This window comes from Natator depressus, chromosome 6 (genome assembly GCF_965152275.1).
Source record: "Natator depressus isolate rNatDep1 chromosome 6, rNatDep2.hap1, whole genome shotgun sequence".
Taxonomy (NCBI): domain Eukaryota; kingdom Metazoa; phylum Chordata; order Testudines; family Cheloniidae; genus Natator; species Natator depressus.
The window spans coordinates 82,502,487-82,519,216 of NC_134239.1; the positions used below are offsets into that span (position 1 = coordinate 82,502,487).

The 16,730-nt window shown below is 41.9% G+C and overlaps 1 protein-coding gene across 7 annotated transcripts in view; it reads right to left on the reverse strand.

Annotated features, from left to right (window-relative positions):
• HEATR5A (HEAT repeat containing 5A) overlaps positions 1-16,730 on the reverse strand; it is a 128,136-nt gene that overhangs the window by 18,674 nt on the left and 92,732 nt on the right. For all 7 annotated transcript variants that reach the window (XM_074955815.1, XM_074955818.1, XM_074955814.1 and 4 more), the window contains 6 exons: positions 14,991-15,059; positions 14,083-14,262; positions 6,044-6,278; positions 5,299-5,547; positions 3,603-3,730; positions 950-1,097 (listed from right to left, as the gene is read on the reverse strand). In XM_074955815.1, coding sequence (XP_074811916.1) covers positions 950-1,097; positions 3,603-3,730; positions 5,299-5,547; positions 6,044-6,278; positions 14,083-14,262; positions 14,991-15,059 — 1,009 coding nt within the window. The remainder of the gene's footprint in view (positions 1-949; positions 1,098-3,602; positions 3,731-5,298; positions 5,548-6,043; positions 6,279-14,082; positions 14,263-14,990; positions 15,060-16,730) is intronic.

The window sequence follows — 16,730 nt, forward strand, 5'->3', positions numbered from 1 at the left end:
GTGAGGAGTGCCAAGATTAATCCCGGTGCCGAGGGTCTCTGACCCCAGAGTCCTTCCTTGGCACTTCCCGGACCGAAGCCAGCGTGCTGTGCACCGACACTGAGGAGCCTAATGCCATGTCCCTGGGGCTTGACTCAGACTGAGGGCGGAGAGCTGCTTCCATTAGCAGCAACTTTAGTCTGTGATCCCTCTCTTTCTTTGTGCGGGGGCAAAAGCTCCTACAGATCTTGCACCTGTCTGCTTGATGGGACTCCCGCAAACACTTTAGACAAGCCGAGTGTGGGTTACCCTCGGGCATAGGCTTCTGGCAAACCCCGCCCGGCTTAAACCCCTGGGTCTGAGGCATGCCCCGGGTCCGGGAGAGGGATGGGGAAGCGGGGGAGGGAAACACCCCCCAGTGCCCCAAGTCCAGATGTCAAACTAACTAAAACAAAATTTTTAAACTATCTTTAACTATTTACAGAAAATAGGCTAGAGAATCGCTCGTTGAAGACGAGATGCAACGCTCCAACGACTATCACGGACTGTAAAGAAGGAACTGGAGACGGCGGGTCGGCAGGGCCCTATACGCGGCGCCACGAAGGCGTGACTCCAGGGGGCTTCAGACCTAATCCAGGAGAAAATGCTTAATTCAACGGCTGTACTCAATGCTGTTAGGAGACGGATGAGTAACTTGATCACAGTTGCTTTATTTAAAAACTCTACTTTATATTTCCATACGAGGAAAAAGATGATGCTCCTGTGGTTGCAATTTTACAGCTGGCCTATTTAGTCTTGCGTGGCCTGATTTTCTAAAGTACCGAATATCTTTGTCTCCCAGTGAAGTCAATGAGATTAGTGACTTCTTAGCAACTTTAACAAATAAAGCCACTAATCTACAGGTTATTGATGGAATAAGTTTGGTCATAAAAAGTTTATACAGTATATTGTAGAACAGTATATTGTATACCTTCTGCACTTCTCCGTTTTTCTCTCACATGTTCTTGAGCTGCAAAAAGAATCTGTCGGACTACTTCAAGAGTAGCAAGCTGAATATCAGGCGATTCTCTGGTTAGGATCAGTCGATGCAGAACATTCAGCAACTCCACACCAAGCTCCTGTTGCAAAAGAAATGTTCAAAGTCTTGATATTCACATCAATTTATTTATTACCCACAAGCATCAGAGGTTCAGTATTCTAATGTAAATTTATACAATGCTTTTAAAATGTAACATATGACATAAACTGAACATAAACAGCTTGGACTTCAGAATACTCTATGGTGAACTTCTATTCACCTCAGAGTGAGAAAGGAGATACAAAATGAAGCTTCAAAGTAGCAGTAAGCTATAATTGTATTCTCTCTCACTCCAGGCTTTCCTTTTTATGTCTTTACGTAATGTCTTCAAAATACCTATGTGGACTGCGTCTAGACTGCCCATTCCACAGAGTCATTGCTTAAGATGCGAGTACAAAGTCATCCCTGATAAACAGATGGAGGACAACTGTGTAAATATAAAACTGTAATAAGATGGTATACATTTTTGTCAGAGCCTTGTGAACTGTATTCTCATTGCATCTATTTGCTCATTTCTAATTAGGAGCAGCTGAAAATCATTGCTTTTTTCTTCTTTTTATCTATCTAATGGTTTTGCCAAAGCGCAGATGCTCTCCTACATATTAATTTTCTAACCTCAAGTACTTGACATCTGAAATGTTACTGTTTCAATGCATAACATTAAAATAGAAGGAATTAATGAATTTTTTTTAACTCCACACAGTCATTTTCTTGAAAGCCTCCTTCCATCTTCACCTAAGCTGAGAAGCTAAGTTCTGTTCCTAGTTACTTCTGTTCACATGCAACCGCACTGCCTTTACACAGAAAATCAGAAGTTGAAGCTAAAAAAAACCAACCCACCAATCTACACTTCTAAATTTTGGAGCGTATAGTGAGAAGGACCTTTCCCCCTCAATGTTCCCAAAAATCTTAAAGGAAGGAGAGGCCTCATTGCTTACACCAAACATACATTAGTTTCCAACCTGTCAAGCTTCAAACATAGGATCAAAAAGAAAAAAAAGTAGGAAATTTAAAACAATGATTCATGAAACTAAAGATGTAAGCAGTATTATTTAAGCTACTGAAGTTATTGAATGTTCTGTATGATAAAGAACCGTAAAGTGATAAGAATTCCCAACAGTAAAAGTGGAAGACAAGGTTTTCATATGCAAGAGGTAAACTGGGGTCTGAGAAGCAGACAATTTTCCTTGCTTTAGGGACAACTGAAAGGTATAATTCCAATTAAAACGGTATGAGGAGTTCAGCTGTGCCACCAAAGCCTTGATTCTGGTCACAAATGTATCAGCCTTAGTGCCTTCTTCATACAAATACTTTTTGTCATGGATTGTGCTTGGTAAACATTTTGCATGCATTCAATTCTTTGTTTAAAAAAAATCACAAGTATCACTTCACACAAATGAAGGGAGACTGCGATATCTGCTTTGCTTCCTAAGGATATATATTTCATTTAAACTGTGCTGTACATAAACAAAGATTACAATGAGGCCAGGCTGGGATACTCTGAATAGTTTGTGGATTCGTCATATGGCAACCAAATCATGACATGTCCCTTTAATTAACTTTAATTACATTTAAACAAGGTTGGGTTTTATGAAGGACTATTAGTCATAATCAGAAGTGATGTGATATATATTTACTTCCAAAAGGGTCAATCATATCTATTTACAGTACTTTGAAAGATACAGTACAGCACAGTTTGCTCTTGAAATGGAAGAGGCCTTATTTTATAATGTGGTTTTGGGAATAGTGGCCCAGAACAGTCAGGACTTACCCAGGTAACGTGTTCAGGCAGGTCTCAAAAAGACGTAATTTTTAAAGTTTCATTCAGAACAACAAAATAATGACTGACTGGTTAACACGTACGCAATGCCTGATGGATAAAAGAGCAACACTTTTTTGATGGGCAAATAAGTTAGTGTAGCACCACTGTGGATGCATCCACATAGGTCTGGCATTAATAGGGCTATGTAGTGGAGGTGCCCACCCAAGCTAACTCTGTAGTGAAGACATATCCTCTGAAAGGATGGTTTATCTGATTAGTTTTCGCAGTTACATAAACATACCCTGGGATCTTCCTTCCTTCCAGAGATTGACATGCTGTTCCTTGACTGGAGTCAGAGAAATGACAACCAGCCATGCTACACATCTAAGTCATCTTTCAAACTGTAACTAAGTGGCAGTCTAGCAATGATTTCGATAGTATTCACATAGGTGGGTTTCTTTTTAATTAACTTTTAGTTTATTATTTCTTTCTGTTTCTATAAAATTTTCAGTAAAAACATTTGGAATGCAAAATCTGAACTTTTAGGTGAGGTCAATGTACCAACACACTCAAAGAGAGCCAAAAAGTCTCAGGATCTACAAGAGACAGAGAATTAACTAACTGCCACATTTCTTACCAGACAACAGTGTTTACAATCGGTGCCACAGAACAGCAAATGAAAAATTATTGTAGATTCAAGGTCAGCTGCGAGATCTAAGTGATACCAGACACTGTCACAATACCCTGGAATTCCAACTCATATTTTCTAAATTAGCATGTTACCTGATCACCACCTATTTTAGACCTAGGCCAAGGAACATCAAGAAATGCTTGCAGAGCATGTAGGCAAGCACTAATGTTTTCCATTGCTGCATCTGATCGAGGCGAGCAGAGAAATTCCACACTAATTCCTGTAAATTATAGGAGAAAAAACAAAAACATGGGCTTTACTGAAAACACGTTTAAAGTCATTTTGTAAATCAAGACAAGTATGCTGTCAATGCACTGAAAAGACATTGAAACAGCATATGCATCTTTTATATTTTTGTATGCCTAAGTAAATTAATCTTCAATTGTAAACATTTTGGGCAGGGACTTCTTGTGACAATTGGGCCTATGCCTGCTTGGGAATTAATCATGAAAAGTAGGTCAAGTTATTTTTAACAAAGAATGTATAATAGGTGCAAGAAAACCAGACAAAAAAAACCCCTGGATTAGTCCAAACAAAAAGGCCCTCTGATATAACTGAAGGACCATGTTGAGGTCATGCATGGTAAATAAGAAAATGTGAGTCCGGAAATTAATGAACCAAAATTAGTGTGTCAGAAACTTGGCCTAACTGATGGGCAAAATAAGAAAATGTGTTATCCCAGCCATCACTCCCTTTTGGGTCATTGAAGAAAGACTTTGGGGGAAATACGGAAGAACAGACAGAGGCCACCAAAGCGAGCTTCATCATCATGACTGTCACCCCCAACCATCTCTTGGGACACCGGACCTTATTAACATTGTTTAATGATGGACAGTGACTGTGTTATTTTAACATCTTTGGGCCCCTATATTCCATCTAAATTAACATTATAGACCTTGTCTTCCTTTATGAATATACAGTATCTGAGATAATTATGAACAGACTGAAACTTTTGGGCAATAGAATAGAAACAAATCATAATCAGCTTCAAAAATCACAGATAGAAGATGAAAATGTTGAGATCTGGGTCCACTAATTAGGAGGAAAATTCTTATAAGCACCCCACAGAATTTTTGCCTTTGCATGAAATTGAGAACCTTGAATGTAGGATGTGAACTCTTGACATACTGATTTACATGATAGGATGAGTTTACAGAGAAACTGTAATCATAGCTTAGAAACTTAAAGGCTGAGACTTAGTAGTTTTATTTCACAAAAAGGCTGAAGTTTTTAGTTAATCATGTAGTTAATTATTTACAAACTCCACCTCACTAGCTAAATGTGGCAAAGTAGTCTATATGAACCCTGGGCCTGCTAACCCTAGTCCTGAATGAAATAACAAAACCGTTCTGTTGGGCCTCAGATGCCGAGTCTATGTTTTGCCAGGTTAAACAAAAACTTATTTAAAACTGTGGGCCATATTCCAGAGTAACTGCAATCAAGTCAGTCGCGTCACCTTATAATTACACTGGTGTAACCAAAACTGAATCTGTTCCTAAACTCGAAGCAGAAGCACTAGAAGGTTTATGAGCATAGCAGTAAATTGGCATGTATTCTGTTTACCTTGCATTGGATATTTTTTCCCAGCATAATCAGAAAGACAGGAAGCAATTCTGTCCCCAACATAAAAACCAATTCTTGCCACAGGTACTTCCAACATACCAATTCTTCACCAACAAAATTAAGAGCAGACAACCAAAGTCATTACTGAGTGTCAACAGTATTATTTATACTAAAATTACTGTTCAGAATTTAAAATCCAGACAGATTACACGCTTATCAACCAACCCAAAATAAGATGAAATATGTCAGTATTCACATCCTCAGGAGATTTCACTGCAGCCCTGGAGGAGGAATCTTGACACATTGTAGTTGGGGTGACAGGTCTGGAGAGATTAGTTACTCCTTCATCTGGATCAACCACAAGGAAACCTGTGCTGGTGAGCCATAATGCTGTAGCGTAAAGAATTAGAGCCCAGGAGTTGTGATAGTGTGGTCTTGCATTTTCAATTGTCTCCGCAGTATAGAATGCACCACCTAAAAAAAAAAAAAAAAAAAAGTCAGAGTTTTAAATGATGTGACTATTTTCAGTTGTAAACAATTTCTCTTACAGGTTTGGGATTCTTTTCTGTTATTATAATGGTATTTGTGTTTTATAACATTTCATTGTATTTCTTAATTGTTTAACAGCCAGAGCTGACCTGGTGGGTTGTGGTTAATAAAAAGAATTATCAATAAAAAGGCAAGTAGAATCAAGTAAGTTTCTTTAACTCTTTTTTCTTCCTCTCATCTTAAAAATCCACTACTTCTCCATCCCAGAGAAAACTCTATCCTAAACTCAGGAATTGATTTTGTGGTAAATAGCTACAAAACTATAGTGTGCAGGTTCTGTATCAACTACATCTTATTTTGTGAAAAAGTTATATACTGTGAGTAGGCACAATTCAGCTGAGATATTATAAAGCACACACACACACACACACACACACAAATTATATCAAACACCAATAAAAGTACATAGTTGCCTTCATACCTTCAACAGGAAGTTGAGAGGCATATTCTGAAGGCAAAGTTAAGAGAGCAAAATCTTGAAGTGCAGCAAGCCAGAGTTTGCTTAGGGTCCCAAGGTCCGCCTGGACTAGGTCCAGAAGTCCATCGGCCGACGAAGTTAAATCTCTGTAGCTTTCATCTGTAGAGTTTGTGATCGTCAAAGTTTGCTTGTGTGCATCACTTTGGTTTTTTTCTCTTTCAACTGCAACTATGTAAACCTGTTCAAAGATTGAAAGAGATAGAGCAACAGTTATAGATTTTAAGGCCAGGAGGGACTACTGCACGTCACAGGCCACAGAGCTTCCTTGAATTAAATCCTGCTTCAAGTCTAATAGCTGTGGTTGAACTGGAACATATCTTCCAGCAAAATACCCAGGCTTGATTTAAAGATTATCAGTGATGGAGAATCCACCACAATCCTTGGTAAGTGGTTTCAATTGTTAGTGACTCTCACTATTAAAAATTTGCACTTTATTTCTAGTCTGAATTCATCTAGCTTCAACTTCCAACCATTGGATCTTGTTATCAATCAAAGAGCCCTGTAATATCAAATTTCTGTCCTCATGTAGGTACTTATACATTGTGATCAAGTTACCCCTCACCTTCTCTTTGAGAAGTTAAATCAATTGAACTGCATGAGTCTTTCACTGTAAGCAAAAGCCCTGTGTAAATCAAGATTTCACAATTAAATTAATTACCCAATTAAATCATCCCAGCCAGGGCTTTGTCAAGCCTGACCTTAAAAACCTCTAAGGAAGGAGATTCCACCACCTCCCTAGGTAACACATTCCAGTGTTTCACCACCCTCCTAGTGAAAAAGTTTTTCCTAATATCCAACCTAAACCTCCCCCACTGCAACTTGAGACCATTACTCTTGTCCTGTCATCTTCTACCACTGAGAATAGTCTAGAACCATCCTCTTTGGAACCACCTTTCAGGTAGTTGAAAGCAGCTATCAAATCCCCCCTCATTCTTCTCTTCTGAAGACTAAACAATCCCAGTTCCCTCAGCCTCTCCTCATAAGTCATGTGTTCCAGACCCCTAATCATTTTTGTTGCCCTTCGCTGGACTCTCTCCAATTTATCCACATCCTTCTTGTAGTGTGGGGCCCAAAACTGGACACAGTACTCCAGATGAGGCCTCACCAATGTCGAATAGAGGGGAACGATCACGTCCCTCAATCTGCTCGCTATGCCCCTACTTATACATCCCAAAATGCCATTGGCCTTCTTGGCAACAAGGGCACACTGCTGACTCATATCCAGCTTCTCGTCCACTGTAACCCCTAGGTCCTTTTCCGCAGAACTGCTGCCTAGCCATTCGGTCCCTAGTCTGTAGCTGTGCATTGGGTTCTTCCGTCCTAAGTGCAGGACCCTGCACTTATCCTTATTGAACCTCATCAGGTTTCTTTTGGCCCAATCCTCCAATTTGTCTAGGTCCCTCTGTATCCTATCTCTGCCCTCCAACGTATCTACCACTCCTCCCAGTTTAGTATCATCCGCAAATTTGCTAAGAGTGCAATCCACACCATCCTCCAGATCATTTATGAAGATATTGAACAAAACCGGCCCCAGGACCGACCCCTGGGGCACTCCACTTGACACCGGCTGCCAACTAGACATGGAGCCATTGATCACTACCCGTTGAGCCCGACAATCTAGCCAACTTTCTACCCACCTTATAGTACATTCATCCAGCCCATACTTCTTTAACTTGCTGACAAGAATACTGTGGGAGACCGTGTCAAAAGCTTTGCTAAAGTCAAGAAACAATACATCCACTGCTTTCCCTTCATCCACAGAATCAGTAATCTCATCATAGAAGGCGATTAGATTAGTCAGGCATGACCTTCCCTTGGTGAATCCATGCTGACTGTTCCTGATCACTTTCCTCTCGTCTAAGTGCTTCAGGATTGATTCCTTGAGGACCTGCTCCATGATTTTTCCGGGGACTGAGGTGAGGCTGACTGGCCTGTAGTTCCCAGGATCCTCCTTCTTCCCTTTTTTAAAGATTGGCACTACATTAGCCTTTTTCCAGTCAGCTGGGACTTCCCCCGTTCGCCACGAGTTTTCAAAGATAATGGCCAATGGCTCTGCAATCACATCCGCCAATTCCTTTAGCACTCTCGGATGCAACTCGTCCGGCCCCATGGACTTGTGCACGTCCAGCTTTTCTAAATAGTCCCTAACCACTTCTTTATCCACAGAGGGCTGGCCATCTACTCCCCACGTTGCGATGCCCAGCGCAGCAGTCCGGGAGCTGTCCTTGTTAGTGAAGACAGAGGCAAAAAAAGCATTGAGCACATTAGCTTTTTCCACATCCTCTGTCACTAGGTTGCCTCCCTCATTCAGTAAGGGGCCCACACCTTCCTTGGCTTTCTTCTTGTTGCCAACATACCTGAAGAAACCCTTCTTGTTACTCTTGACATCTCTTGCTAGCTGCAGCTCCAGGTGCGATTTGGCCCTCCTGATTTCATTCCTACATGCCCGAGCAATATTTTTATACTCTTCCCTGGTCATATGTCCAACCTTCCACTTCTTGTAAGCTTCTTTTTTATGTTTAAGATCCGCTAGGATTTCACCATTAAGCCAAGCTGGTCGCCTGCCATATTTACTATTCTTTCGACTCATCGGGATGGTTTGTCCCTGTAACCTCAACAGGGATTCCTTGAAATACAGCCAGCTCTCCTGGACTCCTTTCCCCTTCATGTTAGTCCCCCAGGGGATCCTACCCATCCGCTCCCTGAGGGAGTCAAAGTCTGCTTTCCTGAAGTCCAGGGTCCGTATCCTGCTGCTTACCTTTCTTCCCTGTGTCAGGATCCTGAACTCGACCATCTCATGGTCACTGCCTCCCAGATTCCCATCCACTTTTGCTTCCCTCACTAATTCTTCCCTGTTTGTGAGCAGCAGATCAAGAAAAGCTCCCCCCCTAGTTGGCTCGTCTAGCACTTGCACCAGGAAATTGTCCCCTACGCTTTCCAAAAACTTCCTGGATTGTCTATGCACTGCTGTATTGCTCTCCCAGCAAATATCAGGAAAATTAAAGTCCCCCATGAGAATCAGGGCATGCGATCTAGTAGCTTCTGTGAGTTGCCGGAAGAAAGCCTCATCCACCTCATCCCCCTGGTCCGGTGGTCTATAGCAGACTCCCACCACTACATCACTCTTGTTACTCACACTTCTAAACTTAATCCAGAGACACTCAGGTTTTTCTGCAGTTTCATACCGGAGCTCTGAGCAGTCATACTGCTCCCTTACATACAGTGCTACTCCCCCACCTTTTCTGCCCTGCCTGTCCTTCCTGAACAGTTTATAACCATCCATGACAGTACTCCAGTCATGTGAGTTATCCCACCAAGTCTCTGTTATTCCAATCACGTCATAATTCCCTGACATCACCAGGACCTCCAGTTCTCCCTGCTTGTTTCCAAGGCTTTGTGCATTCGTATATAAGCACTTGAGAGAACCTGCTGATCGCCCCTCATTCTCAGTATGAGGCAGGAGCCCACCCATCACAGACGTTCCTGCCTTTGCTTCCTCCCGGTATCCCGTTTTCCCACTTACCTCAGGGCTTTGGTCTCCTTCCCCCGGTGAACCTAGTTTAAAGCCCTCCTTACTAGGTTAGCCAGCCTGCTCGCAAAGATGCTCTTCCCTCTCTTCGTAAGATGGAGCCCGTCTCTGCCCAGCACTCCTCCTTCATGGAACACCATCCCATGGTCAAAGAATCCAAAGCCTTCTCTCCAACACCACCTGCGTAGCCATTCGTTGTTTCTTGTAGACCAGCATCAAGCCACCTCTTACTCTATACTCTTGGATAAATTAAACAGACTGACCTGCTTGGGTCTCTCACTATAAGGCATAAAGAAAAGGAGTACTTGTGGCACCTTAGAGACTAACAAATTTATTTGAGCATAAGCTTTCGTGAGCTACAGCTCACTTCATCGGATGCTGTCATAAATATAAAGGGAAGGGTAAACCCCTTTAAAATCCCTCCTGTCCAGAGGAAAACTCCTCTCACCTGTAAAGGGTTAAGAAGCTAAAGGTAACCTCGCTGGCACCTGACCAAAATGACCAATGAAGAGAAAAGATACTTTCAAAAGCTGGGAGGAGGGAGAGAAACAAAGGGTCTCTGTCTGTCTATATGCTGTTTTTGTCGGGGATAGAACAGGAATGGAGTCTTAGAACTTTTAGTAAGTAATCTAGCTAGGTATGCGTTAGATTATGATTTCTTTAAATGGCTGAGAAAAGAATTGTGCTGAATAGAATAACTATTTCTGTCTGTGTATCTTTTTTGTAACTTAAGGTTTTGCCTAGACGGATTCTCTATGTTTTGAATCTAATTACCCTGTAAGGTATCTACCATCCTGATTTTACAGAGGGGATTTCTTTACTTCTATTTACTCCTATTTCTATTAAAAGTCTTCTTGTAAGAAAACTGAATGCTTTTTCATTGTTCTCAGATCCAAGGGTTTGGGTCTGTGGTCACCTATGCAAATTGGTGAGGCTTTTTATCCAACATTTCCCAGGAAAGGGGGGGGTGCAAGTGTTGGGAGGATTGTTCATTGTTCTGAAGATCCAAGGGTCTGGGTCTGCAGTCACCTAGGCAAATTGGTGAGGCTTTTTACCAAACCTTGTCCAGGAAGTGGGGTGCAAGGTTTTGGGAAGTATTTGGGGGGAAAGACGTTTCCAAACAGCTCTTCCCCAGTAACCAGTATTTGTTTGGTGGTGGTAGCGGCCAATCCAAGGACAAAGGGTGGAATATTTTGTACCTTGGGGAAGTTTTGACCTAAGCTGGTAAAGATAAGCTTAGGAGGTTTTCATGCAGGTCCCCACATCTGTACCCTAGCGTTCAGAGTGGGGGAGGAACCTTGACAGATGTGTTCAGTGGAAATACAGTGGGGCGATTTATATACATAGAGAACATGAAACAATGGGTGTTACCATACACACTGTAACTAGAGTGATCACTTAAGGTGAGCTATTACCAGCAGGAGAGCGGGGGGGTGGGGGGCGGGGACGGACGGACGGACGACCTTTTGTAGTGATAATCAAGGTGGGCCATTTCCAGCAGTTGACAAGAACGTCTGAGGAACAGTGGGGGCGGGGGGGCGGGGGGTGCGGGGAAATAGTTTTACTTTGTGTAATGACACATCCACTCCCAGTCTCTATTCAAGCCTAAGTTAATTGTATCCAGTTTGCAAATTAATTCCAATTCAGCAGTCTCTCCTTGGAGTCTGTTTTTGAAGTTTTCTTTGTTGAAGTATTGCCATTTTTAGGTCTGTAATCGAGTGACCAGGGAGATTGAAGTGTTCTCCGACTGGTTTTTGAATGTTATAATTCTTGACATCTGATTTGTGTCCATTTATTCTTTTACGTAGAGATTGTCCAGTTTGACTAATGTACATGGCAGAGGGGCATTGCTGGCACATGATGGCATATATCACATTGGTAGATGTGCAGGTGAACGAGCCTCTGATAGTGTGGCTGATGTGATTAGGCCCTATGATGGTGTCCCCGAATAGATATGTGGACACAGTTGGCAACGGGCTTTGTTGCAAGGATAGGTTCCTGGGTTAGTGGTTCAGTTGTGTGGTGTGTGGTTGCTGGTGAGTATTTGCTTCAGGTTGGGGGGGGGGGGGCTGTCCGTAAGCAAGGACTGGCCTGTTCCCCAAGATCTGTGAGAGTGATGGGTCATCCTTCAGGATAGGTTGTAGATCGTTGATGCGTTGGAGAGGTTTTAGTTGGGGGCTGAAGGTGATGACTAGTGGCGTTCTGTTATTTTCTTTGTTGGGCCTGTCCTGTAGTAGGTGACTTCTGGGTACTCTTCTGGCTCTGTCAATCTGTTTCTTCACTTCAGCAGATGGGTATTGTAGTTGTAACAATGCCTGATAGAGATCTTGTAGGTGTTTGTCTCTGTCTGAGGGGTTGGAGCAAATGCTGTTGTATCGTAGAGCTTGACTGTAGACAATGGATTGTGTGGTGTGGTCTGGATGAAAGCTGGAGGCAAGTAGGTAAGAATAGCGGCCAGTAGGTTTCCGGTATAGGGTGGTGTTTATGTGACCATCGCTTATTAGCACAGCAGTGTCCAGGAAGTGGATCTCATGTGGACTGGTCCAGGCTGAGGTTGATGGTGGAATGGAAATTGCTGAAATCATGGTGCAATTCCTCAAGGGCTTCTTTTCCATGGGTCCAGATGATGATGATGTCATCAATATAGCGCAACTAGAGTAGGGGCATTAAGGGACGAGAGCCGAGGAAGCGTTGTTCTAAGTCAGCCATAAAAATGTTGGCATACTGTGGGGCCATGTGGGTACCCATAGAAGTGCCGCTGACTTGAAGGTATACATTGTCCCCAAATGTGAAATAGTGATGGGTGAGGACAAAGTCACAAAGTTCAGCCACCAGGTTTGCCGTGACATTATCAGGGATACTGTTCCTGATGGCTTGTAGTCCATCTTTGTGTGGAATGTTGGTGTAGAGGGCTTCTACATCCATCGTGGCCAGGATGGTGTTTTCAGGAAGATCACCCATGGATTGTAGTTTCCTCAGGAAGTCAGTGGTGTCTCGAAGATAGCTGGGAGTGCTGGTAGCATAGGGCCTGAGGAGGGAGTCTACATAGACAGACAATCCTGCTGTCAGGGTGCCAATGCCTGAGATGATGGGGCGTCCAGGATTTCCAGGTTTATGGATCTTGGGTAGCAGATAAACTGCCCCAGGTCAGAGTTCCAGGGGTGTGTGTGTGCGGATTTCTTCTTGTGCTTTTTCAGGGATTTTCTTGAGCAAATGCTGTAGATTCTTTTGGTAACCCTCAGTGGGATCAGAGGGTAATGGCTTGTAGAAAGTGGTGCTGAAGAGCTGGCTAGCAGCCTCTTGTCCATATTCCGACCTATTCATGATGACGACAGCACCTCCTTTGTCAGCCTTTTTGATTATGATGTCAGAGTTGTTTCTGAGGCTGTGGATGGCATTGTGTTCTACACGGCTGAGGTTATGGGGCAAGTGATGCTGCTTTTCCACAATTTCAGCCCATGCACGTTGGCGGAAGCACACTATGTAGAAGTCCAGTCTGTTGTTTTGACCTTCAGGAGGAGTCCACCCAAAATCCTTCTTCTATAAGGCATGTTTTCCAGATCTGTAGTCATTCATGTAGCTGTTTTTTGAACCCTTTCCAGTTTTCTGATATCTTTTATCAAGGGTGGACACCAGAACCGAAGATCGCATTCCGGTAATGGTTTCAATAATCACGTGTACAGAGGTAATACCATCTCCTTGCTTCTACTCAGTATTCCCCTGCTTCTACATCCAATTATTGTATTTACCCTCTTAGCTACAGTGTTGTTCTGAGAGCCCTGTTCAACTGATTATCCACTATTACCCCGTAATTCTTTTCAGTATCACTGCACTGCAGGACATAGTCCCTCACCTTGCAAGTGTGATCTATATTTCTTTGTTCCCAGCTGCACATCCTCGCTTTTGGCTGTATTAAAAAGTATGTTGTTCAAATGAGCCCACATTACCAACTCACTTAGATCACATGAATAAGTCCATACTGCCTAACTGAACTTGCAGGCAGTCATACAATGAGAAATGTGTATACCTTGCCTGAGACATGTTCGCCTACAGAGCCTCCCTGTGACAAATTAAATGCCAATTAAATTTACAACTTCACTGGTGAATGATGTATATCCAAAATAGATAACTACAATGGACAAGCACAAGTATCCAAGCCATCTCAATTTAAAATTGACATTGAATCACTATGGAATATTAACAAGTCTACTACTTTATAAGGTTTAAAATGCACCTGTGTGACCACATTTAATTTTTATATTAAAGCAAGTTTTGTTATCACAAACTGAGTGTATAGGTGTTCATACATTTGGTTGTGTGTAAATTCAGTAGAGAATAGCAAACTTATCATGGTTGTAATTTGTATAAAGTTATTTCATTATGCTTGAAAGGACAGCTCAATACTCTCATCATACAGTTGCCAAGAGTCCTGTTATAAATCTAATTTACTAACCTCTGCCCAAGCTTTGAGCACAGCCAATATCTCCATCGTTGAGGCACTTTCATTGTACAGCTGACTTTGTGCTTCTTTTCCAGCTTGTACTTTGGTCAAGGATGATATGAGCAACTGATGAACCCTTCGAAGGTCATTAAGGTCACTAACTACACCACTTGCTATCCAGGCACTGCAAACCTAGTGATGTACAATAGAAAGTGTGATCACAGGAAAAAAATGTAATTTAGATAGTCCAATTTTATCTGTAAAGTTACTAAACAAGCTTTTTTTCTCCAGTCAGGTATAGTATCGTTAGTCCCAAATTAAAAACAATGTTAACTGGAATTAATATTGAATACACTCTGGTTACTGTATCCAACTCAGGGGCCGTGCATGCTGGCTAGTTTCCTCCACTTCTACGCCTCCCTCCTGTGACCTCAACATTTCCAACACACCCACAGTTCCTTCTCCTTCCTATTCCCCAATTTTGCCTGTGCATCAGCAGAGTCACCCCCTCTTGCCTTCCCTGCTGAATGGATCCAGTGCAAGGGATAGTTTTGGAAAATAATTTGTTCGAATAATAGTAACTTCTTGACATTATTCTTCAGCACAGGCTGATGAATAATATTTTGACACAGAGAATTCAAAAAAGAATTGCTCTTCTCAAAATGGCTGCCATCTTCCACTGTTTTCACAGGGAGCGAGGTTAAAGGCTGTCCTTAGCAGAAGGTGATACATAATTTGCTCAGAAGAACTTTTAAGACAACGCATAAAGTTATTGGGCTCAAAACAGGGGTAACTGAGTGAAATCCTTTTGCTTGTGATGTACAGCATCAGACTAGTCTTCTGGCTTAAAAATCTATCCATCAGAGGAGATTAATTTTTAGAAAGGGTTTCACTTGAAAGTTTTAGCTTTAAACACTTGCCTGACATGCTTTTGCTGTGACATCAGGCGGGGTTTCTGGAGCAAAGGCAGGCCGAAGTGCAGCTCCAACCTAAAGAGAAATCATTCAACACTTAGCAAAATAATAGTCTGTTTCAATTTTTCTTATAAACTATACAGTTCCCTTCTATTTACACCATGATTTGATTGGGAAAATGATTAGAAGTTAGTTCCTGCTGGAGAACTGTATTGTTCTCTCTAGTAGCTAGCTGCCAGGTATTACTTGGAATCCCAAGATGTTGCTGTCTTACAGATACAGACTGGTTCTGTGGCCAGATCATAGAATATCAGGGTTGGAAGGGACCTCAGGAGGCCATCTAGTTCAACGCTCTGCTCAAAGCAGGACCAATCCCCAATTTTTGCCCCAGATCCCTAAATGGCCCCCTCAAGGATTGAACTCACAAGCCTGGATTTAGCAGGCCAATGCTCAAATCCCTGAGCCATCCCTCAGTGATGGGTATGAAGAGTCTTTGTTTGGAGGAGGGTAGAAAAAGGGGAGACCGAGGAGCAATCTGACAGAACAGTTATGCTTTTTCCATAAAAGAGATGGTTTCCTCTTTGAGACAGTGAGATTGAAGCTTGTTTCCCCTGTTTGCTAGGGTCTTAAAAACCAGAACAAAGAAAGCTTTTTCATCCCTGAACTCTTAACCTGATAAAAAGTTTCCCAAACCTAACAAAACATTATTCCAAACCTTGACAGGCCTAAAGACACTTAAGAGGTGGGATTTCCTTACATAAGGGGAAGTTGGGTTTAAGGAAAAGAAAGCAGCACAATATTAATAATTAGGATAAACAGATTTTAACTTGTGTACCTACGGGAGTAAAAGAGACAGAACACAAACCCTACTCATTTCACAAAGAACAAGGTATGAAGAGACACTGATCAAGGCACATGGATTTCACCAATCCTTCATGCTGAGGGTTACTTTCACTGAAGGCAACTGAAGAGAAATTTTCCCTGATGATTTAAAAGATTCTTGTAGAAGAACTTAAGATACATTGCTTAAGTTTGCGTACGAGAACTTAAACTTAAGATGCACTGCTCTTTGTGGCAGGGAATGTATCTTTATATGAACTTGTACAGTACCTAGCACAATGGGGTGAGGCTCACTGGGGCCTCTGGGTAATACTGTAAGAAAATTATTAAACAACAGATAAAACCTGATTTAAGCACTGGTCTCTATAGTTAGGAAATTCTTCTTTAAATTTCTCCCTTACACTGGATCCTTCAAAAGCTGATACTTTGACCCTTAACTCCCTTCCGCCCCTCAAAGGAACTGAAACATTCATTGAATTGTGCAAATCTTTCAAAATTCCTTTTTTTAAAATCATTTATTTTATAGACCAAATTCCTATTGAAAAAATATCCTGCTAGTTACTTAAACCATTTATTCTATAGACCCAGACATTGAAATGCTTTTTGCAGCCAAAGATCAAATTTCACTATAAATTTTGCCACGCAGATCTCATGCTGAAAGAGTGATTGTGTCACAAAGATTTTTTTTGAAGTCTCAGGTAATGCTGTGCAGGATGCAAATGAGCATTCATTTGTTTCCAGGGTATCTGTAAAGTCTCTATCTTCAAATTTGTTGTGGACAGATAATCCAGATGTAGTTTCTGCTAGTTTAACTTTCTGTGGTAACAGAAATATGGGGAGCACTTCAGGCCAGAGCCTGTGTGTTTCACACCTACGCCCATCTTGGGTAGTGCAGACCAATAGAGA